Source organism: Pseudorasbora parva, chromosome 20 (assembly GCF_024679245.1).
Source record: "Pseudorasbora parva isolate DD20220531a chromosome 20, ASM2467924v1, whole genome shotgun sequence".
NCBI classification, from domain to species: Eukaryota; Metazoa; Chordata; class Actinopteri; order Cypriniformes; family Gobionidae; genus Pseudorasbora; species Pseudorasbora parva.
The window spans coordinates 26,102,714-26,129,926 of record NC_090191.1 but is presented as its reverse complement, the minus strand read 5'-3'; the positions used below and the strand labels follow the sequence as shown (position 1 = coordinate 26,129,926).

Genomic DNA, 27,213 nt, shown 5'->3' with positions numbered 1-27,213 from the left:
ATAAAGAAAACTAAATTAAACATTTTTTTGCATCACATATAAAAAGGAGAACAGCGCAGCCTTGTGGTGTCACAAAATATACAACATCTTAGGGATTAATTGGATCTCTTTCTCTCTCTTTCTCTCTCTCTCTCTCTCTCTCTCTCTCTCTCTCTCTCTCTATTAAATATATATATATATATACACACATGCACACCTACTCACCTAAAGGATTATTAGGAACACCTGTTCAATTTCTCATTAATGCAATTATCTAATCAACCAATCACATGGCAGTTGCTCCCCTAATGCATTTAGGGGTGTGGTCCTGGTCAAGACAATCTCCTGAACTCCAAACTGAAAGTCAGAATGGGAAAGAAAGGTGATTTCAGCAATTTTGAGTGTGGCATGGTTGTTGGGGCCGGTCTAAGTATTACACAATGTGCTCAGTTACTGGGATTTTCACACACCACTAGTGGTGGCCAAATGAAGCGTTTCGAAGCATTATTGCTTTCTGATACAATTGTGTCGAAAATGGTTCATTACTCGAAGCTTCATTCAGATAGAAATTGCAGCACCATCTCCTGGTGAAGTAAATGTAATGCAACAAAGCTGACAACCATAAAATGCAAGTAGGCTTATATTAACGCCCCGTTTATTACGTGTTTATATAGGTGAATTTTACAGATACTGATGAATTTCATGTGTTTACCTTGATAATAAAACATTAAAGGGGGGGGGGGGGGGTGAAACACTCAGTTTCAGTCAATCTTGAGTACCTATAGAGTAGTATTGCATCCTTCATATCTCCAAAAAGTCTTTAGTTTTATTATATTTATAAAAGAAATATAGGCTGTACCGAGTCTTTCCGGAAAAAACCGAGCCCCTGGAGACGTATCGTGTGGGCGGAGCTAAAAAATGACGAGCACACCCAAAGCATTGACGTCCTCAAGCGTGGAGAAACCCATGGCTATCGATCGGATTCAGCTAATACGTGATCCAGAATCAGGCTGAAATAAATTGAACAGGAGAAACAGCAACAGTAGGATGTCCGTCTCTGTGGTATGTACTGTATTTAGTGACCTGTCAACATTTGTTTGTCTTTACTCGCAGTTTATGAGGACATGATTTGGTTTATGGACTATTGTATGCGACTAAACCTTAGCAGTAGCAAGCAAAACGGTTTTTCACGTCAGACTAGTGTAACGTTATACATAGAACAAACATTGGATCGGATTCAGCTAATATGTCATCCCAACCCGATCACACATAAATGCGTATAAATAGTACGAGTGTGCAATGTCGTGGAATGTGTACGCCAAAACTCATTTTGGCGTGCATATGATACGCTGTTTTTCGCGTGCATATGAGACGCACTTTATGGCGTATATATGACATGCGCTTGGGTAGGTTTAGGTTAGTGGGGCGTATATATGACACGCGCTTGGGTAGGTTTAGGGTGGTGGGGCGTATATATGGCACGCGCTTGGGTAGGTTTAGGTTAGTGGGGCGTATATATGACACGCGCTTGGGTAGGTTTAGGGTGGTGGGGCGTATATATGGCACGCGCTTGGGTAGGTTTAGGTTAGTGGGCCGTATGTATGACACGCGCTTGGGTAGGTTTAGGGTGGTGGGGTGGGGGGTTCGTATGTATAATACGCCATAAAATGCGTATCATATTGTTAGGGGTTACAGTTTTGACCCATAGACCAGATATGCGAAATGAAGACCAGGAGTCAGGATGTTCAATCATCGGAGAGAATTTTACTGAAGAATAGTTTGCAGTTTCATCAGTAGAGTCAAAATCATATTAAATAATAATTAAATAATGTATTAATGATCAAATAAAATTGATAGTCAATAATTCATTATTTTGAAAGGATAATAACTGATTATTAAATTCATGAGGTTATTAAAAATCATTCAAAAGGATAAGATGCATATGATGAAGATGCATATGATGAAGAGGCAAGGGTGTCGGCCCACTCCCCCCTTCAATATGCACGCGAAAAACAGCGTGCCATAGACACGCCAAAATGAGTTTTGGCGTATACATTCCACGACATTGCACACTCGTACTATTTATACGCATTTTTGTGAGAATGCCCTGTTGTTGCACACTGCTAAGAGTAAATCGCTTCTGCGGAATAAAACAGCTCAAACAGATAAGCCAGCTCGGTAAATTCCTCCACGTACCTCTCCAGCGGTTGTCCGTTCTGTCGGAGGCCCCACAAACAATCCACCGCTGAAGAGGAAGCTTCTGGTGACTTGGGCGAGAAGGGGACGAAGATGCCCATCTTGGTATGGGAAGTCTTGTCAGTTTGTTCCGGTCTTCTGTTACGGGTGTGTAGATGCTAACGAAGACGAGGAGAGTTCAAGACTTCCAAAACACAAAAGATCCTTTATTTACAATAAACTGTATTTCTCAGGAACATCTAACACATCGCTAACACCGGTAGTGACCATCGAGTTAACATTACATAGATAAAATTAAGACTGGACAAGGAAGGACTAAACACGAGGGAACTAAATACACACACTGATCACAGATTAACGAGGGGGAACAGGTGACACAGATGACAAGACAAAGCTGACAATACTTAACACACGAGGGGACTGAACTGAGGTGGGAAAACTGGAACAAATGAACATGACTATAGCCTTTTAAATTGTTTATAAACGTTGTTGTGCTATATTATCACCAAATCGGAGATTCTTTGACGCAAATTAAATCAAGTGAATGTCTCAGGATGGGACAAGTCCGAAGAAGCTGTCATCGCGTTTACCTTGGTCAAAGACATCATGGATGAGAGACATCACAGCCGTGCGTTAATCACAGTTTGGTCGGTTTGGCCCAGGTTTGAGTCCTGCTTGGAGCGGGCAGTTCAATCAGGTTGGGGTTCCATTGGTGCCGTGAGCCTCCTTGTTAGAGCGTCAGACTCTCATGCCTGTTGACCCAGGTTTGAGTAAGATTGGAGGGGGCAGTTTGAACAGTAGGGGTTACGCACATACAAATACTACACAAGTCACATGTAAATGATGAAATTGTATCAATCAATCAATCAATCAATCAATCAATCAATCAATCAATCAATCAATCAATCAATCAATCAATCAATCAATCAATCATTCTCAGATTATTAGAGAACAGACAGCAACCAAATCACCATTGCAATGCAGCGACACCGGTTGAATGAATTAAACAGTAGTGATGTTCTTTAGAAGCGGTGTCAAGAGAAATCCTGTCCTCCTGTGAAATAATGTCCACGTAGGACCCAACACAGTAGCTGTTCAAAAGCTATGATCAAAAGCTGTTATCGTGATCAGTAGCTGTTATACATGGTTCTGGACAAGCAATTGTGTAAAAATAAACTATGAATTCATTGTCATACTATAAGTACACACAAACAACATTTATTTAAAATATGTAATTGATTGCTATGCAGTAACATGCCTAACATATTGATAAACTAAGTTATAATACCAATACAAAATCATAACATAGTAATATACCGATACTATAAATAATAAAGAATAAAAAAAAAAAAAAATAATATACAGAACAGGTACACAAAATAACAGGTTTTTTTTAAAGAAATGTTTAAATAAACAATAAAGCGGGGCTATGGCTTTTAAGATGTAGGGTAATTGCAACCGTAGCTGTTGTCTGATCTCACTGAGGGGGATTCTGGGAGTGGAGCTCCATGTGAGAGTTGGTGGAGGAGAGGAGCAGAGAGACTCAGCAGAGCAGCGCAGACTCACAGAGCTCCCCTCCAACACGTCCTGTTCCTCAATCAGCTTCACTGTGGGTTTGGGCGGAGACTCTGAAACAAATAAATATATATGTAGATATATGTAGACATTTCATTGTGGCATACATGTTTATAATTTGTCATGTACAATATCTTACCAATCACTTCTATCTGAACATGTTTTTGTGGGAAAGACCATTTCAATTCACCTTCACTCTCAATCCTAAAGTAATAAGTACCACTGTAATTTGATCGAACATCATAAAAGACGGTGGTACAGTCCTTCTTATGTAATATTCCAGTTATGTTTCCCTTAATAATGGAGTTCCCTTTATCGAGGGAACTCAACACTGCGTCGTCGAGTGACGACACTCTGGGAACGCCCCCAGCGTGACGGCTCTGAAGTATGAATGAAATCAGTCACCAATCCGATTGGTGCAACGTCCTACGTAGTAGGCGACGGCGTAAGCGGAAGCTATAAGAAGGCGCCGCCCCAAACGAAAGACAGTCTTTGCTCTTCAGCGAGGCGCTCTGTGTGATATTGTATGTCTGTCACCGCATTAAAACAAGCGGGCTGATTAGGAGGTGTGTGCACCCGTGCCCGCGCTTCATTTCGGGCTCGGACACACACCGGCTGTGTGTGCAGTGTCTCGGGGCGCAGCACGCTCGGGCAGCGCTTGAGGGTGCCGCCTGCAGCGGGAAGCTGCCGCTCCGGGTGCTGCGCTCACGGCTGGCCGTGTCTAAGGAGAGCGGCCGGGCTCGCAAGCCCCAGGGATCCGGTCCCGCGTCTGTTGAGGCAGCGCGGCGGCGTAGATCATGGGGCTCACAACTGGGTCTCGCGACGGGAGGCGGGCATGCGGAGGCATCTTCCCAATCCTCGTCCGATGATTCAGACGCTCTTCCGCCTCGTGAGGAAGCCCGCGCTGCGGCTTCTTCCTCCGAGGCGGAGAACCCGATGCTCGAGCCGTCTGATTCTGAGGAATCGGACGCGCACAGCATTGAGGCTGTCGAAGCGTTAAGCCAGTAAATACGCTACTTCATTCATAAAATAAAGGCGCGCCGGCAGCTCTCGAGGGGGTTGTCTGTAGCTGGCCAATGTTCTCATTTCTCGTGTGGAAACCCACGCTGTGGCTTTTTCCCCCGGGATGGAGAATTAGATGCTTGAGCGGTCCGATTCCGAGGAATTAGACGTGCTCAGTATCGAGGTAGCGAAGTACAATGAGAGCTTGTGCTTCATAATGCAAGGCTTAATCGCGCGTTGCCGAGGCAGCGCGTAGATTACGGTCTGTAATATTAGTGAACACACGCCATCGGTGCACATGTGCTGTTTGGCGCGAGTGCAGTCAGCTCCTGAGGGTGCTGGCTGTGTTTGTTGAGTATCTCGCAGCGTACAGCCGTGCGTTTCGAGTGTTTCAGCCTCGCGCCTGTGGTCTTTCATCTCGAGGGATGAAAGCAAATATGTTGTAACGAGTCGAATCTCGCGTTGCTGAGGCAGCGTGTAGATGGCGATTCGTTAAATACATGTTTAAACAGTATCGTCTGGGAATTATGGCTGTATTAATTCTGAGGAATTATAATTAAACATTATCTGACTTTGAGGAGTTGGGTATGTTTATTCAGCCTATTATTCAGACCATGTGCACCTGAGGGATGATTAGGGGCATTTAATTCTGAGGAATTAAATGGGATTTATCTAACTTTGAGGAGTTAGATTATCAGCCTATCATCCAATTGTGTTCACTGGGCTTTTTATAGCCCCTCTCCTGGGGAGCGATCGAGGTCGCCTCCCCTGTGGAGCTTTCTGGAAGTCGATGCTTGCGGTCCGCCGTCTACACGCTCTGACCACATTGACTTCCAGCGAACGCATGCTGCTCTAGCCGCCTCTAGAAAGACTGCAGCTGGGCAGCGAACGTGTTCGCGCACCGAAAATCCTCCCCGACTAAGCCCTGCAGGGTGGCCCTTCAGGGGGTCGGGCAGGAGGCGCGGTGGGTACCAGAGACCAGCCTTGAGAGGCTGGTTCCCCTAGTCGAATATCGCGGCGCATAGTTATGCTCCCGAATATATCTACTTGGGCCCTGTGTACCGTGGGCAGAGGGTACAGACCGCAGTTCAGTGTTCCAACACCGAATTCTTCGGTGTGGTCTGGACTGGGGTGTACCCAGCCCAGTGGCCTGCGGGCCAGCCCCCTCTCCCGGGGAGCGATCGAGGTCGCCTCCCCTGTGGAGTTTTCTGGAAGTCGATGCTGCGATCCGCCGTCTACGACGCTCGGGCCACATCGATTTCCAGCGGACGCATGCTGCTCCAGCTGCCTCTAGAAAGACTTGCAGCGGGGCAGCGACTGCGTTCGCACACCGAAAATCCTTCCCGACTAAGCTCTGCCGGGTGGCCGCTTCAGGGGGTCGGGCAGGGGGTTCGGTGGGTACCAGAGACTAACCCCGAGAGGTTGGTTCCCCTAGTGGAATATCTCGGCGCATGGCTATGCCTCCCGAATATTTCTGCTGGGGCCCTGTGTACAGTGGGAAGGGGGTACAGATTACAGTTCAGAGCTCCACCACCGAAGTTCAGCGGTGTGGTCTGGACCGTGGTCCCCCCGGCCCAGAGGCAGGTTATGGAACAAGAAGTGCAGTCTCTGCTGGTCAAGGAGGCGATAGAGAAGGTCCCTCCGCCAGACAGGGAGTCAGGCTTTTACAGCCGCTATTTCATTGTTCCCATAAAGGGTGGGGGCTTACGTCCAATATTAGATCTGAGGTACTTGAATCGGTCTCTGAGGAGATTCAGGTTTAAGATGCTCACAATTCAAATGACCGTGAGCTGATCCAGTTCGAGGACTGGTTCGTCACGATAGATCTAAAGGACGCATACTTCATGTCTCCATCCTTCCTGCCCACAGGAAGTTCCTGAGGTTCGCTTTCGGGGGCGAAGCGTACCAATATCGGGTGCTTCCTTTCGGCCTAGCTCTTTCCCCTCGCGCGAGATGGCGATTCGGCATCGAGATGTCGTTTTAGCCCATCCCAGGTGCTTGGGGCTGAGACTGAACACAGCCAAGAGCGTGTTAACACCCGCCCAGAGGACCATGTTCCTCGGTGTAGTATGGGGCTCAACCTCGATGCGAGCGAGCATGTCTCCCGCACGGGTGGGTTCCATACTGGCGGAGGTCTCAGGAATGAAGCTAGGCCACAGCCGCACTGTGAAGCAGTTTCAGTGACTGCTGGGACTCAGGGTAGCAGCGTCCAATGTGGTTCCGTTCGGCCTGCTATACATGAGGCCCCTCCAGTGGTGGCTAGGGACCAAGGGGTTCTCCTCGAGGGGAAAACTTTTCCGTATGATCAGGGTAACGCGCAGATGCCTTCGTTCCCTCGTCATATGGAGAAATCCGAGGTTCCTGTCCCAAGGGCCAGTGTTAGGAGCGTTATGTTGCAGGAAGATCCTTTCAACAGACGCCTCCCTCACGGGCTGGGGCGCGGTCATGGAAGGCCGGTTTACGAGAGGTCTGTGGGGGCCCCAGCATTCCTCCTGGCACATAAATTGCCTGGAGATGTTGGTGGTTTAGAAAGCTCTGAGGAGCTTTCAACCCGGACCTCCACGGCTACCATGTCCTGATACGATCCGACAACATGTCGGTAGTGTCGTGTCTAAATCACCAGGGGGGTCTGAGGTCGCGCCCACCATGCAGGTTGGCGCATCAGATCCTCCTGTGGTCCCAGGGGAAACTGTCGTCTCTCAGAGCGATGTACGTCCCAGGGGACCAGAACCAGGGAGCAGATGTCCTGTCGAGGCAGGGGCTGAGGCCCGGGGAGTGGCGGCTCCACCCGGAGGTGGTGGAGGCCATATGCGAGAGGTTCAGCCCGGTGGAAGTGGATCTGTTTGCATCTCTAGAAACGACCCACTGCCCGCTGTGGTTCGCCCTCAGGCTCCGGCCCCGCTGGGGCTGGATGCCATGACACAGACGTGGCCGAGGCGGCGTCTGTACGCATTTCCCCCGATCGTTCTGCTCCCGGGAGTTCTAGAGCGAGTCCGCCGGGAGGGCATCAGCCTCCTATTAGTGGCACCCCGGTGGCCGTTCCGAGTTTGGTTCTCCGACATTGTGGCGGCCCCCCCATGGCAGGTCCCTCTGAGGAGGGATCTGCTGTCCCAGGCAGGGGGAATGATATTCCACCCCAGGCCAGAGCTGTGGGATCTCTGGGTCTGGCCCTTGAGGGGGCACAGTACCCAGGGAATGGCCTGCCACAATAGGTCGTAGAGACCATTCTCAGCTCTAGGGCTCCCTCTACGAGGAGACTGTATAGCCTTAAGTGGTATGTCTTCACTAGCTGGTGTAGAGAACGGGGGGGGTGAACCCAGTTAACTGTGCAGTTGCCTCAGTGCTGGAGTTCCTCCAGCACCGTTCCTCCGCCGGTTTGACCCCATCCACCTGAAGGTGTATGTGGTTGCCATAGGGGCTTTCCACTCGCCTTTAGAAGGGGGCCCGCTGGGCAGACACCACTTGGTAGTACGGTTCCTCTGTGGGGCTAGGAGGTTGAGGCCTGCGGCTTATCCCAGAGTCCCAGCTAAAGGGGACCTGGTAGTGGCTCTCGAAGGGCTGGTTGAGGCCCCCTTCGAACCATTAGAAGTCGGCTGAGGCGAGAAATCTGACCCTCAAGGTAGCTTTTCTCCTCGCTATCACTTCTCTGAGGAGAGTGGGGGACCTTCAGGCCTTGGCGGTAACGCCAACTTGCTTGGAGTTTGCCCTTGGCGGGGTGAAAGCTATCTTGTACCCCAGACCGGGCTACGTTCCCAGGGTCCCATCTACGGGGATGGGGTCGGTGTTTCTTCAGGCATTCATCCTCCGCCTCACGCGACGGCAGAGGAAGCTAGGCTGCACCTGCTCTGCCCTGTCAGGGCATTGAGATTTTATTTGGACAGGTCAGCTCATTGGAGGAAGTTGGACCAGCTTTTGGTGTGCTTGGCCCCCCTAAGAAAGGGTTGCCTGCGGCGAGACAGACTATTAGTAACTGGATCGTGCAGGCTATAGCCACGGCTTATCGGGTGCGCAATCTGCCTTCACCCATAGCCGTGGGGGCTCACTCTACGAGGGGCTTGGCCTCCTCGGTGGCCCTCCTTTCGGGAGCCTCACTTATTGAGATTTGTGAGGCGGCAGGATGGGCTAATCCACACACCTTTATAAGATTTTATAAGCTGGACCTCCCGGCTACGCTGGGTGCTAGAGTGCTTGCGTCCTGAGTGTGCCTGGTTTCCAGCTTCACACCAGGACGTGCGTGTCTCGGTGTGGCATAGTGGGTATTGACGTTCCCAGAGTGTCGTCACTCGACGACGCAGTGTTGAGTTCCCTCGATAAAGGGAACGTCTCGGGTTACTATTGTAACCCTTGTTCCCTGAGAGGGAACGAGACACTGCGTCTCGTCGCCACACCTACACGTAGAGCGCTCGCTTCATCGCAAAGGCTGTCTTTCGTTTGGGGCGGCGCCTTCTTATAGCTTCCGCTTACGCCGTCGCCTACTACGTAGGACGTTGCACCAATCGGATTGGTGACTGATTTCATTCATACTTCAGAGCCGTCACGCTGGGGGCGTTCCCAGAGTGTCGTCACTCGACGACGCAGTGTCTCGTTCCCTCTCAGGGAACAAGGGTTACAATAGTAACCCGAGACGTTTTGGCTGGACATGGAAGATTTGAAAACTATTTTCTCAAACCCAGTCCCATCTTTATGCCAACATCCTGTAGCACTCTCAGTGAGGTCTGTCATATTCTTCCTCAATCTCAAATGTGCACTTTATGATCACACAGGATCCACTGAGAGCGTCAATCTTCTCTGGCAGACTGATGCTGAATTCTTTACACTGAAATCCTACAACACATACATGATGAAAACATTCAGACACAAGCAGAAACAAACACTCAAGCAGTCAGATAGAGACACATTTCTGCTGTTACACAAAATGCAACACAACACAAAATACAAAACATCAATTTGCATCACAGTCACTCTTAAACGGGTTTAACATGCTCCAAAATCTAATAACAAAACTCGTACTTTTCATACCTGGTTTATAATTTATGTCATTACCACTGAAATCTAGGATAACGATTCTAGACACATTTAACTTTTGTTAAAAAAATTTAAAAAATTTACTCAGTCCTTAAGGGAGGTGTTTTCCCCCACTGTTAACTTGAGTGAATGAAAGGCCGTAATCAGCATATGTACTCTTTATTCGATTGTTTCAATATACATTTACACAGATTGTTCCCTTCATATAACCTTGACACTATGCATTTCTTTTATGCTTTTGTATTTCGTAGTGACTTCATTGTATGATGACATCAGGAACCTGCCTTTTTACTTTACATCACTGATTGGTATCATATTATTTAAAATGTAACTTAAAATAAGCAATACAAATGTATATAATTTTTGAATCATTTTCTTTTAGGATTTTTCAGTTTTCACCTGTATTGGTTCTTTTGATGCTATTATGAATGTAATAGATAGTAATACACTGTGATGCTCTGTGTGTGTATGTTTTTTTGTTGTTGTTGTTCTCGTTCTTGTAAAAAAAAAAAAAAAAGTGTATTACATTTAGGGGTGTGGTCCTGGTCAAGACAATCTCCTGAACTCCAAACTGAATGTCAGGATTGGAAAGAAAGGTGATTTAAGTAATTTTGAGTGTGGCATGGTTGTTGGGGCCGGTCTAAGTATTTCACAATCTGCTCAGTTACTGGGATTTTCACACACAACCATTTCTAGGGTTTACAAAGAATGCTGTGAAAGGGAAAACATCCAGTATGCGGCAGTCCTGTGGGTGAAAATGCCTTGTTGATGCTAGAGGTCAGAGGAGAATGGGCCGACTGATTCAAGCTGATAGAAGAGCAACTTTGACTGAAATGACCACTCGTTATAACCGAGGTATGCAGCAAAGCATTTGTGAAGACACAACACGCACAACCTTGAGGTGGATGGGCTACAACAGCAGAAGACCCCACCAGGTACCACTCCACTACAAATAGGAAAAAGAGGCTACAATTTGCACAAGCTCACCAGAATTGGGCAGTTGAAGACTGGAAAAATGTAGCCTGGTCTGATTAGTCTCATTTTCTATTGAGATATTCAAATGGTAGAGTCAGAATTTGGTGTAAACACAATGAGAGCATGGATCCATCATGCCTTGTTACCACTGTGCAGGCTGCTGGTGGTGTAATGGTGTGAGGGATTTTTTCTTGGCACACTTTAGGCCCCTTAGTGCCAACTGGGCATCATTTAAATGCCACGGCCTACCTGAGCATTGTTTCTAACCATGTCCATCCCTTTATGTCCACCATGTCCATCCCTTTATGTCCACCATGTACCCATCCTCTGATGGCTACTTCCAGCAGGATAATGCACCATGTCACAAAGCTTGAATCATTTCAAACTGATTTCTTAAACATGACAATGACTGTACTAAAATGGCCCCCACAGTCACCAGATCTCAACTCAATAGAGCATCTTTGGGATGTGGTGGAACGGGAGCTTGCCCTGGATGTGCTTCCCACAAATCTCCATCAACTGTAAGATGCTATTCTATCAATATGGGCCAACATTTCTAAAGAATGCTTTCAGCACCTTTTTTGAATCAATGCCACGTAGAATTAAGGCAGTTCTGAAGGTGAAAGGGGGTCAAACACAGTATTAGTATGGTTTTCCTAATTATCCTTTAGGTGAGTGTACATGAAAAGTAACATTTTTGTTTTACAAGTTTCTTAAAAAAGAAAATTAATATGCAAATGAGCTCAACACTAGCCTAATTGACTTATGGCCAAGAAGCCATACAGTCACAAGTAGAAAAAACAGCGGCCAAATATCTAACACATTCATGTCCATTCAGTAAGTTAACTTATGCATACATAAGACTCGTTAGTCTTATGATACAATTTAAGTCACTTGCCACAAAAGACGTATAATGACCGTTGGAAATGATTGCGAAATCTTGCCTCTAGATGCTTTCTAAAATTCTCTTCTCTTGTCTTGTCTTTTCTTTTTTTCTTTTTTTTTCTTTTTTGCAAACAAGCCTCAGCTAATGACATTCCCCCACAGATAACATTAGAAGAAAGTCAGAATAGCCATCTTGGTCATTAGTAACATGGTGAGATGAAATTGTGGGCTGGTAGATTTAAAAATGATTGGTATTGTTAGTAAGATTACGAGATTACAGGCAGAAGTCATTCTTGTCAACTAAATGATTCGCTCTCATACAGAAGACAGATGAAAAACTACATAGACACACTTTCCAGACACTCAGTTCTTTAAAATAATTTTGCCCGACACCAAAACTGCTTCTCTTTGGTTTCTGGAATCTGGATGGAGATTGGGCCTGTGTATGAAGGTATTTTTGGTGCAAAACACCTGAACACATGTGAGAGTGAAATTTGTATCTGTAGATCATATTCACACGTGTATCAATAAATTTGAAGTAACAGAGAAAAATCTTTCAGGAGTTATAAACTTGTAGCTTTTTTTTCTCTCCTACAAACACAACAGTTACACCTTCACACATTCTTCACTACAGGTGCACAAATCCTGTTCTACGAATCACACATGAAGAAACTCATACACTCATGTTTTTTGCTAAAGTTGCAGAATTTATTATAATACCAAGCATAATACATTTTATTTACAGCATACAATCATGTTAAGGACAACGTGAGCAGCGCGTTCCCGATCACAAAACTCTCCCGTCCACCATGGTGTGAATAAATCACAATCCGAATGAGTTTTAGGTTTTATCCTATGGTTTTATCACTGAGGTGGCCTGCACAAGTGCACATTTATTTTGACAGATTCCCATGTGAGAAACAGGCGAAGGGCGCATGACATACATCACTACCAAACGTTAGCGAATAGTTAATGGCAGATCCAGAGTGGCTCAGGGCAGATCCAATAGATTTAAACTTCCCGAGTGCCCGCCTTCATGGAAATAAAGGCTTGTCAATGGAGATCGGCCAGACTCTATGTAAATGAAATGTACAGGAGTCTGGTAAGACCAGGCTAGTGAGCTAGTGCATTTTTTTGTTCTTATTTAGCATAGGATTAGTTTTGGTGTCGGATACACCAAAGCTTTTGTTTTCTCTTTTCATATTTTCTTTGGCTAGGAAGGTTAGAGGGTTTTGGGGAATTTAGTTTAGGAACTATTTTTGTGTTATTCTTTTCTTTAATTTGGCGCCACCCTAGTTCATTTTCCCCCATGCGTTTATTGTATTTCTTCTTTTTATATTTCCTTAAGTGCATTTTAATATAGCGCACACATACTGATTAGTGGCTTCGGCTTTAACTATTAATAAATCAATTGGCATTACCCATAGGAGTTTTCTGCTGCCCGCTCCATTATAGAAATATTAACATTTAAATGTTACGTTCTAACCCTAGACCTTTAAAAGTTCGTAACAGAAGATAACGTGTATTTGTTGTTTATTGTGTGTCAACTCTTTTAATATTCAAAGTCTCATATTCAGAGGGTGGAGCAGAGAGCTGAAGAGATGCATATGTGTCTGCGGCCTCATTCTGAACCTGAAAACAAACACCACAATCATCATCATCATCATCATCATCATCATCATCACCATCACCATCATCTCCATCATCTCCATCATCCATCCATCATCCATCCATCATCCATCCATCATTCATCATCCATCATCATCATAATAATATATCATGACTTAGGCCTTATAACAAAGAATACTTACGTTCTGCCTGGTGGACAATCTGGAAAGAACAGATATTAGGTTACTACTTTTTCTTTGATTGGGCAATATTTTATAGAAAGTTCTGACTCTCTTCCTATAAGACTGTGAGCCCTTATAGTTTGCATGGGGGGCTGGTTTCAAATTGTAAATGCAATATCATTTTTTTATAATGAACCAAGCAAAAATGGAACTGAACTGAACTGCCAAAACAAGTATTCATGTTTGATATCAGCTACATGCTAGCTATAAGCAAAATCAAAAGTCAGCTGGCCAGTGAATGCTTGACTGTAAAAAATGATTATGTCAATAAGCTATGACAACATATGTTTTTACATTGTTTAAAACAAGTTACGCCCTTTTAAAAAAATTTTTTTTAAATATAATTTATACTAGATTCAACTAAATTTTAAGTCAGTTTAATGTAATTTAGGTTGAAATTACTTAAACATCCAAGTTGATTCTACTTAATTTCATGCTGTACATTTTTTTACAGTGTTGTTCTGTGACCCCCACATTGTTTTTGACAAATTAGTCAAACATAATGTCTGAATGTCAACTGCAAAGAAGATCCAAAATGACAGCGAGTGGTATCTGCAACCGAATGATGTCAGTTTTTCTCAGAATTGATTTTGGTTTAACTGGTGTTGAGTGTTTTTTTTAGTGAATGTGTGAACCATAGTGTTGCTTTCACATTAACACTTAGTTTAGTATCAAAATATGTGTCATGTTCGTTTTGAATTCTATTTTTATTCTTAATAATTTAAATGTTAATTAATTTATTTTTTGTGAAATGTATTCCTTGTCCTATTTTTTATTTGTTTTTATAAATGCCTCTTGATTTGATATTTTTTTGCTTAGATCTGTTCACTTGATTGAACATACATTATGTAAAAATGCAACTCACACTATGATTTGAATAAATGACTTCTATAATTGAACAAGTTTGTAATTTTACAACAAATTACAAAACAATTGTGTTATACAAAAAGTGTTATATTAAAATGTACAATCTCACATATTCAACATTTATTAAAACATGTTATTACTTTATTATGGTCAGAAGACATTTTTGGAATCATTATGTAAACATTTAGTATATTTATATTATTATTATTGTGTTCAATAGTTGCTACTGTTCTTGGAATAAAGTTGTATTTATGTATTTTCCGCCACATAACTGAATAAATCACTTTCATCTGCACCATTTGTCAGTAAAGCATCTGAGTTTATATACAGCAAAACCCATCAGCTCATTATCATATGTTGAGTCTGTTCTGTGATCTTCTCTCTGAGTAATTTACTGTATTATTGTTGTTCTGTTATGGTTCTTAATACATTATGTGTCATTCACCTACCGTACACAGATACATCTAACGGCACAGAACATAATGACCAGCACGGCTCCAACAGCAACTCCAATCATCAAAGAGGAAAGATTCACATCTAAAGAGGAATAAAAGGAATGATCACTGATTCAGTTAAACAAGGACTAGTGAGTCATATCATAATCTTTAAAGGGGGGGTGAAACACTCAGTTTCAGTCAATCTCATGTCAATCTTGAGTACCTATAGAGTAGAATTGCATCCTTCATATCTCCGAAAAGTCTTTAGTTTTATCATATTTATAAAAGAAATATGGGCTGTACCGAGTCTTTCCGGAAAAAACCGAGCGCCTGGAGGCGTATCGTGTGGGCGGAGCTAAAGAATGACGAATGTGCACCATAGACCGTAAAAAAATGATGTGCACAAAGCGGTGACGTCCTCAAGCGTGGAGAAACCCATCGCTCTCAGCTAATACAGATAATGATCCACAATCAAATCTGAGGCTGAAATAAATTGAACAGGAGAAATGGCAACATCAGGATGTCCGTCTCTGTGGTATGTACTGTATTTAGGGGCCTTTGTGTGCAGTTTATGAGGACATGATTCGGTTTATGGACTATTGTATGTGACTAGACCTTAGAGGTAGCAAGCAAAACGGTTTTGCACGTCAGTCAGACTAGTGTTATACAGAACAACAATGGAGTAACCGTTAGCGCATTTGAATGACGAAGCACGCGATCGTATCATTTACTGATGTTTACTCATGCGACGGTAGCCAATAGCAGAGACATTTGAAGTTGATTTACTCACCGGCTGCTTAAGCAGGACTGAAACTTTATCGCTGGGACCGCTCTGTCAAAAACACACTTCTTTGGTATGATTTGGTGAAGTCCTGTGACAGCAGTGACCGTGGAAATCCACTTTGCGACGCGACTGAAGCGAGGCCTTGAAGCTTCCCATCATTTCTGCATTCAAATCGGTTCAAATGCAGCGCTGCCTTCCCGGAATGCTGTGCTGAAGCGTTGAAGTCGCTCGACGTCACCCATAGGAATAAAGTGGAGCGCGGCGCGTCATAAGTGTTCACGGACGACTGGATCTGCACCTGAGAGACTGTTTACGGGCGTGCATTTCCTCTCTCTCGATCTAGTCACGCGCGCGCGCACCCTACCGGGAGAAGAGCCCGTACAGCCCATACAAGGACCTTCCGATCTATTTAACGTCAAGTAGACCCATACTCGAAAAAAACTCGCCGAAACTTGTGAGAAACCGGAAGGAGTATTTTTAACACAGAAATACTCCATCAAGCGTCCAACATTAGTTTTTGAAACTTTGTCTATGTTTAGGATGGGAATCCAAGTCTTTAAAGGTGTAAAAAGCTCAGTATGCATGCAACAGCATTTCACCCCCCCTTTAAACAACATAATGAGGGCAGGAGCATGGGAACGATATGAAACGTGAGAGATAAGCATTAATGACTAGTGTTATAGCTTATTTTCATTCACTAATCATCAGCTGACAGATCCTCAATTTCCCACAACCCTGTAGAGCAGTGGTTCTCAAACCTGTCCTGGAGGACCACCAGTTCTGCACATTTTGTATGTCTCTCTTATCTAACACACCTGATTCAACTCTTGAGCTCATTCGAGACTGCAAGACCTGAAATGTGTGTGTCAGATATAGGGAGACATACAAAATGTGCAGGGCTGGTGGTCCTCCAGGACAGGTTTGAGAACCACGGATGTAGAGGATAAGCAGTAAGGAGAATGAGTAGGATGAAATTTGTTTTCGATGGGATAGATCACAGAACTGAAACTCACGGTTTACAGAGAGAGGCAGTTGAAGCCGTTTAGTTGCATTGCCATGAGTGTTGTTGCCGACACACTCCAGAGTGGATGTGTGTGTGAGTGACTGATGTAGAGTGATGGAGCTCCTCAAGCCTGTGCTGTTCAATCGCTCTTCACTGATGAACGTGTTTGAAGAGTTAGTGACAGGACGTCCAGACAGACGCCACTCCAGTTCAGGAGAGGGATTCCCATCAACCTCACAGAAACACACAGTTACATTAGATCCGTTACAGCTGGAGGACGGAGAGATTTTAGGGGCATCTGAAAAAGTGAAAGAGAGAATGAGGTGATACATATACAAGTATAGTGTCTTATGGAGGAGAACAGAACTGATGCCAGAAAATCCCTACACTGAACATGTAATGTGATGTTGTCCTGTGCTGTTTTGTTCTTGTCCTGTAGCTGGTAGGTTATAGTGCAGGTGAAAGTGACTCTGTGGTGACGGTGAGTCGCAGTGAAGTTCAGATCAGAGATGAGCTCCTGTTGTCTGATCTCACTGAGGGGGATTCTGGGAGTGGAGCTCCATGTGAGAGTTGGTGGAGGAGAGGAGCAGAGAGACTCAGCAGAGCAGCGCAGACTCACAGAGCTCCCCTCCAACACGTCCTGTTCCTCAATCAGCTTCACTGTGGGTTTGGGTGGAGACTCTGAAACAAATAAATATATATGTAGATGTATATGTAGACATTTCATTGTGGCATACTTGCTTACAATTTATCATGTACAATATCTTACCAATCACTTCTATCTGAACATGTTTTTTTGTGTAAGTCCATTTCAATCCACCTTCACTCTCAATCCTAAAGTAATAAGTACCACTGTAATTTGATCGAACATCATAAACGACGGTGGTACAGTCCTTCTTATGTAATATTCCAGTTATGTTTCCCTTAATAATTGAGTTTTGGCTGGACATGGAAGAGTTGAAAACTATTTTCTCAGGTTCAGTCCCATCTTTATGCCAACATCCTGTAGAACTCTCAGTGAGGTTTTTCTCATATTTTTCCTCAATCTCAAATGTGAACTTTATGATCACACAGGATCCACTGAGAGCTTTAATCTTCTCTGGTAGACTGATGCTGAATTCTCTACACCGAAATCCTACAACACATACATGATGAAAACATTCAGACACAAGCAGAAACAAACACATTTCTGCTGTTACACAAAATGCAACAAACAAAATCAATATTTTTATTCCATTACAAAACATTTATTTGCATCACAGTCACTCTAAAACGGGTTTAACATTAGCAGAACAGCAGCAACGGTTAAATAAAATATCCAACTGCAATTTATTCCAAATACTAATTATATTCCTTTTAAGAAATCTTTCTTGAGAAAAGAACTGATTTTCAACATTGTCCTTCAGTGTCTGTAAGTAAACTTTCTGAAGCATCATAGTTTCAGAACAATAGTTTAACACTTGAATTCACGGCCTCATTTAAGTCACACTTTTGTTGTTTAAAAACTAGATTTGAAGAAGAGAAGGAGACCATACCTTGTAGCAGAAAGGATAAAAGAATGATTTTCTCTGCCTTATTCATCTCTTTATTAACAGACACTCAGTCCTGTGAAGAAACACAACAAAAACAAACTAATATAAATTATAAATTAAGCCTGATCATAAACTGATATTTTTGTAATTATACTGAACAAACAGACATTTATGAACTCACTGTAAGATTCCAGCAGATCAGTAAACTGAAAAAAACTTCTGAAGAAACATCTTAAGAAGAATAAGAAGAGTTCCAGACTTGCCAGTGATGAGAAAAATTGTAATTTCTTTTCTAAATGCAGAAGTTATGTACTGTGATGTCTGCCGATGATCTGAGACCGTGAGAAACTGCGCTGTGTGAATTAATAAACTGACTGACAGTTCCTGTATCGCCATCAACATACATTCTGTTCACAGACAGAGCCACAAAATAGAATATAGGAACCATCCTTGTGCATAGTGGAAGATCATATCAATCATTTAGTAAAATGATTATACAGGTTTTAAACTTTAACACATATTCCTATTCAGTTGCTGTCATTTCCTTTATCAAAAAATAAATGTGTCACCTGGCATCAATTTCCTGCTCAGTATTCATATACTAAGATGAGCTTAATGTTTTTATTTAAATCAAAAGCATCAGATAAAGTGTAATCATATCTTTGTGCAGAAAAGGGAAATAATATTTCATCTTTCTTTTCCCACAGCATTTAAGCAGGCTCGGTGTAATACGGTTTGTAGATGGGAAGGAAGGAGGCGGGAACCGGCGAACGTTCAACAAACATTTATTAACTCAAAATAAATAAACAAAATGCAGGTAAAACCGCGGGCAGCCCCTCACGGACGACTGCCCGCAAACACACAAAATAAAGGCCTGGTCCTCTCTCGCCTTCCGCAGCTCTTGCTCCTCCTTATATGCTCCCGTCACATGGCCGCGAGACGAGACCGGTGTGCCACGCAGCTGGCACTCGTGAACGTTAATCACCGGCCCGCTCTCGCGGTCCCTCGCCCCGCTGCCTGTCACACCACACTCGGGTAACCCCACTGCTTAAGAAACCCTCTCTGAATCCTGCACTTTTAGAAAAATACAGACGGTATCCCTTCTGCCTTTCATTGCAAAGACACTTGAGCGAGTTGTGTTTAATCAACTCTCTATGATTCTTGAACAGAACAATCTCTTGGACAACAACCAATCCGGCTTCAAAAGCAGCCACTCGACTGAGACTGCCCTACTCTCGGTTACTGAGGCACTGAGACTGGCAAAAGCAGCTTCAAAATCCTCAGTACTCATCTTGCTGGATCTGTCTGCTGCTTTTGACACAGTTAACCACCAGATCCTCCTGTCAACTCTTAAGAAGACGGGGATCTCAGGAACTGCTCTCCAGTGGTTCAGGTCTTACCTCTCTGGTAGGTCCTACAGGGTGTCATGGAGAGGTGAAGTGTCTAAGTCACATCATCTAGCTACTGGGGTCCCCCAGGGCTCAGTGCTTGGACCACTTCTCTTCTCCATCTACATGTCATCATTAGGCTCTGTCATTCAGAAACACGGCTTCTCCTATCACTGCTATGCTGATGACACTCAACTGTACTTCTCATTTCAACCAGATGATCCTACAGTTGGTGTTCGTATATCGCTGCCTGTCTGACAGACATTTCTGGCTGGATATAGGAGCATCACCTTCAACTTAATCTTGTGAGAGCCTCCCAGCATGCTCTATCAAACCCTTGCACCCTTGTACGACGCCTCTTGATTTCATCCCAAAGAGGCATGAAATCACTCTCACGGACCTTTTCCGGGACCGTTCCCACCTGGTGGAATGACCGGCTGATCTCAATTCGTGCAGCCGAGTCTGTAGCCATTTTTCAAAAAGCATCTTAAGACACATCGTTTCCAACTACACCTGATCAATAAAGACTAGCACTTAACTATCCAATTAAATTTTCTGTTTGTTTGTTTGTTTGAAAAAAAAACGTTTGTGTACTGTGCTCGATTAACTGAGACTTCTTACAGCTCTTGCAGGTTATTGCCCTTGTTTGTTTCGTTGCTTCTATTGCTCTCCCCTTTTTGTAAGCCGCTTTGGATAAAAGCGTCTGCCAAATCAGGGGTTTTCAAACTTGGGTCCGGGGACCCCCAGGAGTCCTCCAGAAGGTTCTAAGGGGTCCCCAGAAAATTTCAGAGAATAAAAAAACAAAGCATGTTTTTTGAAAAATGGATAAAGTCTACCAAACGTCCCCGGTTACGAATGTAACCTTAGTTCCCTGAGAACAGGGAACGAGACGCTGCGTCAGCTGACGCTATGGGGGAACGCCTCCAGCGTGACCGGTGTCTGAGCTACTATCAAACCACAGCAATCCTATTGACCGGCGACAGCCTATGATGTCATCAAGGTGCGACTAGGAAGTATATAAGGGCGCCTTGCAAACATGACACCAGCTTCTTCGTCTGAAGGGACTGTTCGCAGGCAGGCCCCGAGGCATGGCAAAAGTGACGCAGCGTCTCGTTCCCTGTTCTCAGGGAACTAAGGTTACATTCGTAACCGGGGACGTTCCCTTTCGAAAGGGAACTCGAGCTGCGTCAGCTGACGCTATGGGGAACGATATACCCACGCCGCCATGCCGAGGGGAGTGCATGCCTACTGGCAGTGACAACTGTCAGGACAAGCAAATTCAACTGAAATGCCTGAACCACTCCCCCTCTGGTCACATTAGGCTGTCAGTGACAGCATTCCCTACGGTCATAGCCCGAGCTGTGGCCTTGGGGCACCTTCATGTACCCTACCCCGGCCGCTCAAAGGCCTGGAACCAACCTGTTCGACAGAAGGGGTTCCTTTAAGGGAATGTGGCTAGGGGACCCGAGGGCGCCCCAGCCAGTCACTATTCGGGAAGAACTTCACCGAATGCCACCAGGGAGGCTTGACCTGGCGTCACTATGCGGGACGCTTCCGTCTGCCAGCCCAGTCTGTTAACAACAGAGCCTCTGGAAAGGCATCAAGCTGAGGGACTGCGAACTGGCAGTGTCCGCCTCAGGCCGGAACTCAGAGACGGGCTATCCTGGAGAACAGCGCTCAGCGTAGTGCTTTCCCACCCTTGCTAGTGAGGGGAGTCAGCTGCTCGATCCTAGGATCTACCGAGCACATACATTACAGGGGTGCTCAGGAGGCCTGAGAAGGCCTACAGGCTGATCTCACAGGGAGGCCCCGAGGGGCCTACGACCAACTGACCAGGCCCAGGTGGCCGTAAGCTCACAGACAACCCTCCTAAGAGGGGAGCTCTTAAGCCTGCCTGGTAGGTACCATGCTGTAGGCAACCTATGCAAGTCCCTGTCCTGTAAGGACCGCATAGCAGCAGTGTAAACTCGTCGTGCTAGAGTATGCGCCCGCCATCAGGTGCTGCCGGCTAGGACCGAAGCCTGATGGCAGGAACCACTAGCTGTCAGCTTGAGCCAGTTATGGAACTCATTCCCCCTGGGAGGCCCCGCAGGGCCTACTACTTGCCAGGCTACTCGTAGCCGGCACTGAGACCAGGGAACGACCTCAGGGAGGCCTGGTGAGGCCTGCTACCTGATAGCAGATCATGCTAGCCGCCCTGGCTAGCAACCATGCTCACTGTCATAGGAACCGGGTACCGGGGCTCACCCTCCGGGAGGCCTAGCGAGGCCTAATCCCTGTCACCCAGTGACCGAGGCCCTGGACCACCCCCTCAGGGGAAGTCAGATGAGGCCTGCTGCAACCCAGCAGGCCCTCCGGGAGGCCTGGTGAGGCCTGCTACCTGCCATCTGGTGACTGGAGCCCAGGAACTGTTATCCAGCGCTAGTTCCCTGGAGTACCCCCTCAGGGGAAGCCAGATGAGGCCTGCTGCATCCCAGCAGGCCCTCAGGGAGGCCCCGCGAGGCCTACTACCTATCATCCAGTGACTGAAGCCCAGGAACGACCCCTTGGGGGAAGCCAGACGAGGCTTACTGCTACCACAGCAGGCCCTCAGGGAGGCCTGGTGAGGCCTACTACCTGCCGTCTAACACCTGAAGCACGGGAATACCCCCTCAAGGGAAGCCCGGCAAGGCCTGCTGCACCCCAGCAGGCCCTCAGGGAGGCCTAGGGAGGCCTACTAACTGGGCTTGTAGCCATGCCAGCGACGAATGCTCGCTGGCAGGTCGGATGAATGCTGGCCGCTCCAAGTCGGGCTGACAGTGGCTGTCTGCTTGGCTGACGAAGACCTAGACATCCAGTTACCACCTGGGGAATCACCCCAGGGAGGCCATGATGGTCCTGCTTGTCGACGAGGTACTGCTGAAGCCGACATCGTCGGGGATATTCCTCCCAGGCGCACATTGGCCCGATGTCGCGACTCACCCGCAAGGAGGCCTGCTGAGGCCTCCTGCTCAGAGTCCACTGCCAGGACTGCCCAAGCTGGCTGCTCACAGCCAGCTGGTAGCCCATGCCCCTCCCGGGGCTGGCTTCATCCCGGAGGCTCACGGGGTCCTCCATGCGATGACGCAGTCCCATCCGGCAGTGCCTACAGACATAGCCAAAACACATTGCCAAAAGCAGTGTACTCAGCAGAAAGTACCTAGACCCTCAAAGCGAGGGGAGTACAACTTACGTCACCTGCGTCAGGGCGGCCGCTCTTCCTTCATGCAGCGGCCTACCGTTCACGCTAGGGCGTCAGCCATGGCAATGCTTCGGCTTCCAGGGGAGCATCCGACCGAACCATTACGAAGCACGCAGGTTGCGAGTGCAGCTCAACCCGAGCCCTAAAAGGTGGAGCAGAAGACACAGAGCAGAGGGCAAAAAAATATTCACAAATATGCTACCCACCGGCCCAACATCCTCCAGGATGGGGCCAGGGGCTGCCAGAAGGTGGCAGCCACAACAAGCTCTGGAAAGCGGGGTTTTCGCAAAACTAGCCCACCTGCGTACAAGCGTGGGACGCCAAACCCCACCCCACGACCACTGGCTAAGTCGCTGTTCATTCTGCTTCACACCAACCTGCATTACTAAAAACCCCAAAACGCAGAGAAGGGGGCAGGCCTTGGCCGGACGACTCTAATGTAAGAGGAGGCTGACTAGGGATGCGAAAGAAAATGCCCTGCAATATTCAAACCGAGGGCCTCGGGCGATAATTACTTTCCTTCTTTGGAAAGAAATGCCCCCCATCCCGCAAAAGCCTGGCCAACCGATGCAGTGGCCCGGAGAGGGCCAGCCTACATAAGAGTATTATACGCGGCTCGGGGGAGCGAAAAAACCTCAATAATACTCCGTCCAAGCCCTGCGAGGCTAGACATAAATCTGTAGTTCGTGCGTAAGCCTAAACTCACCCTCCCGTCTATGAAATTCCACGAGGGGCAACGTTGACCGCTTTACCCTGGGGTGGCTAAGAGCTTCCTGTTTGACTAGGAGAGCACACTCGCCTAAAACAACAGCCCATTCCTACAAGAATGAGCGGTTGCCTCAATACTGCTTCATCACACAGAGAGAAGGCAAAAAACTGTTCGCACAGCTGTACATACAATGGCGGCTATTCTCTCCTAGCAAAGCTAGCTCTAGACATACCCCATAACGGCATCTAAAAAAATCGTTCTAGCCACCGGACAGGGGAACTACAGGGCCCTATGGTGTCCTCCATCGATACCGTGATCCCCAAACCCTTGGCGGGGAGCATGAAGTCTCACACAACATAAATAATAAATGTTTCCCTCGCAAGGGGGACTTACCAGCTCGCCTCCTGCGCGACGATATCCACACATAAGTTTTACTCACAGTATGCATGTTTAGGAGCGCAACCGCCTGAGGGTGCGCTTCTCACAGCCCAGCCAGGCGGGGTCTAGAGTATCATCGTCATGGCCCCCCTCAGGGCCGGATGTAAGAAGCGCCTGGGGAGAAAATGAAGAAGAGCAGTAAATGAGATGTAATTCTTAACTCACCCACCTAAGGGAGGGATATTTCGTTCACGCCAACAGCGTTGTGATACTATTCCTCTTATGTGGGAGTCCGCCTCTTTGCGCCCCGCCCTTAACCGCTGGGAGCATGAGAGGCGATGTTGGCACTCAGGCCCCGTCACTGGTCCGTATACCGTGACGCCTCCCGCCTGCCTGGGACCCGGATCTCAGCGGTGTGCGGGTCCTCGGACACCACCACCCGCGCTTCTGTGACACTGGCCCTCAGGCCCTGCTATCGCTGATATGGCGCACAGCTGCGCCGCGGGTCAGGGTATTTTCCCTGATTGAGATCCCTCAGCAGGTCTTCCCAGTATACTTGCAACACCGACACGGCGTAAAAGTAGCACCAGGCTGACCCGCTGCCGTGTATGCCCCGCCATCTAAACCTCTTGAAACATAGTTGAAAGAAGCTCAGATGGCAGGGTTGGAGCTAGAACACATACCCATATCCACCCATCCTCCAAAAATCAGCATTTAACACCCGCTGATGTCTGTGAATACACTGAACATGGGTTCTTCCATACCCTCACGATCTCAGTCAGGAGATCAGGAAGGAATGGAAAAGCTCAACTGAGCCGACGGTTTTATGGCCGGGGAGAAATCGATCGTTCCGCTTAAACGAGCGATCTCTCCTTTAATGCGCCCACATGACGGCCGCAGCCTGCATGCAGCGCGCTCATAACAGCCATCGGCTCAGCATACACAGTCAGGATGGCTGAGAAATTAATTTCCCTTCTCACCAGCCATCCCTACGAGCATTCGTGATTAGTCTCGTCAGTCGCTAGATCGCCGGAGGGAAACATCCCCTCGCGGCGATCGGCGACCCCATCCGAGGGACTGTGACGTGCATCCGCGCTCAGCCTCAGCGTGAGCGGGGATCACATCACTAATCTCAGATGCAAAAACGCTCTTCCCTCAGGAAGAGCGCTAGACGAGAACGGAGCGATCTCGGATTGAAAACTTCGCTCACATTACACACAATCGAACAAATGACTCCACAAGAGCTTGACTGTGCATGCTCTTAATCCCAGGCAGAAAATAAATGAATCTGGATTACCTTTGATTTGAAGCATTCAGACAAAAACAGTCCCTGAAGACGAAGATGCTGGTGTCATGTTTGCAAGGCGCCCTTATATACTTCCTGGTCGCACCTTGATGACATCATAGGCTGTCGCCAGTTAATACGATTGCTGTGTTTTGATAGTAGCTCAGACACCGGTCACGCTGGAGGCGTTCCCCCATAGCGTCAGCTGACGCAGCTCGAGTTCCCCTTCGAAAGGGAACATTCAGTTTTATTCTAAATGTTTCTCTCCTCTCTTGCCATGTACATAGGCTACTTTCCAGAATTGTAAATGTTTGCTTTGTATCTTTCTTCGCAGTCCCCTTTATCTTACTCACTGGGCTTGTAACGCAGTATGTAAGCTGCTTGCATATGTTTATTGTACAAATAATTTTTCTTTATGTTTTTACATCCAACATTAAAGTAGGCTATAGCCAATTTATTAAGTTTGGAAACAATATTTTGTATTTATAATGTCACACAATTGATGTGTTTTTGTGTTTTAATTTAACAGTTTAAAATGTTTTTTCTTATGCCTAAATAATAATAGATGGATTTTAGGAAGGGGGTCCTACATAAAAGTTCATCATACTTGGGGGTCCTTGGCATCCTAAAGTTTGAAAAACCCTGTGCTAAATGATTAAATGTAAATGTAAATGTAAGAATCTGGATTGCCGTATGAACTCATCAGCAGCAGCCTTTTAATGTTCACCAGTAAGTGTTGAAAAAAGTGCATTGGTGAATTCAGTGACCTAAGAAATGTTCAGTTTAGTGAAATTTGTATCTGTAGATCATATTCACACGTGTATCAATAAATTTGAAGTCACAGAGAAAAATCTTTTAGGAGTTATAAATTTGTAACTTTTTTTTCTCTCCTACAAACACAACACAACAGTTACACCTTCACACATTCTCCACTACAGGTGCACAATATATATATATATATATATATATATATATATATATATATATATATATATATATATATATATATATATATATATATATATATAGTATATTATAGTATATATTATATATAGTACAGACCAAAAGCTTGGACACACCTTCTCATTCAAAGAGTTTTCTTTATTTTCTATTGTTAACCCCTAACACTATTTACTATGAAAATTGTAGATTCACACTGAAGGCATCAAAACTATGAATTAATGCATGGAATTATATACATAACAAAAAAGTGTGAAACAACTGAAAATATGTCATATTCTAGGTTCTTCAAAGTTGCCACCTTTTGCTTTGATTACTGCTGTGCTCACTCTTGGCATTCACTTGATTAACTTCAAGAGGTAATCACCTGAACTGGTCTTTCAACAGTCTTGAAGGAGTTTCCAGAGATGCTTAGCACTTGTTGGCCCTTTTGCCTTCACTCTGCGGTCTAGCTCACCCCAAACCATCTCGATTGGGTTCAGGACCTGTGACTGTGGAGGCCAGGTCATCTGGCGCAGCACCCCATCACTCTCCTTCTTGGTCAAATAGCCCTTACACAGCCTGGAGGTGTGTTTGGGGTCATTGTCCTGTTGAAAAATAAATGATGGTCCAACTAAACTCATATATATACGAGTTTTGCGTTCCCTCACAAAGATAATGCGCCGCTGGCAGTTTCAAACAGCTCAGTGCGTTAACAATGGAGCGGTTAGTGTTTTATTTTGAACTTGGACTAGAAATACAGTCAGGGCTTTAGTTCAGTTCGGTAAAATTGACAATATATTCACAGATTCAAACTTCCCGAAACTCAGGATCTATACATTGTTAAAACACTAATGACACTTGAACGTAGACAACTAGCTACCCAATTTTTTTCAGACGGTAAAAGAAAGAATTTTCCTCAAAACGAGCCTTATAAGAGACAAGTACAAAGGCACCGTCTGCAAAGCAAAGTGCAAAACGTGTTAAGCATTACTACAAAAACCGTTATAACTTCAATGTTACACACTATAGAGTTTGCATTAACTCGCCTACTTGTCATACAGTTGATCAAATTTGTTTTTGCATAATTGTTAGGATTTTTTTATTATGAAAAATATTCAACTAACTTCACTGAAAGTCACCAAATTCAGCTTACACATCACGCTCCTGCTGGTTATACAACA

At 45.6% G+C, this 27,213-nt stretch overlaps 1 protein-coding gene across 1 annotated transcript; it reads right to left on the bottom strand.

Moving 5' to 3' along the window:
* Nucleotides 1-13,087: 13,087 nt before the first annotated feature.
* On the bottom strand, nt 13,088-18,159 carry LOC137049166 (sialic acid-binding Ig-like lectin 14). The gene is made up of 7 exons (XM_067427574.1): nt 18,114-18,159; nt 17,348-17,713; nt 16,966-17,259; nt 16,574-16,876; nt 14,804-14,891; nt 13,449-13,467; nt 13,088-13,269 (listed from the first exon to the last, which is right to left on the bottom strand). The coding sequence occupies exons 1-7, from the start codon at nt 18,157-18,159 to the stop codon at nt 13,171-13,173; spliced, it is 1,215 nt and encodes a 404-aa protein (XP_067283675.1). The 3' UTR covers nt 13,088-13,170.
* Between the last annotated feature and the right edge of the window lie 9,054 nt (nt 18,160-27,213).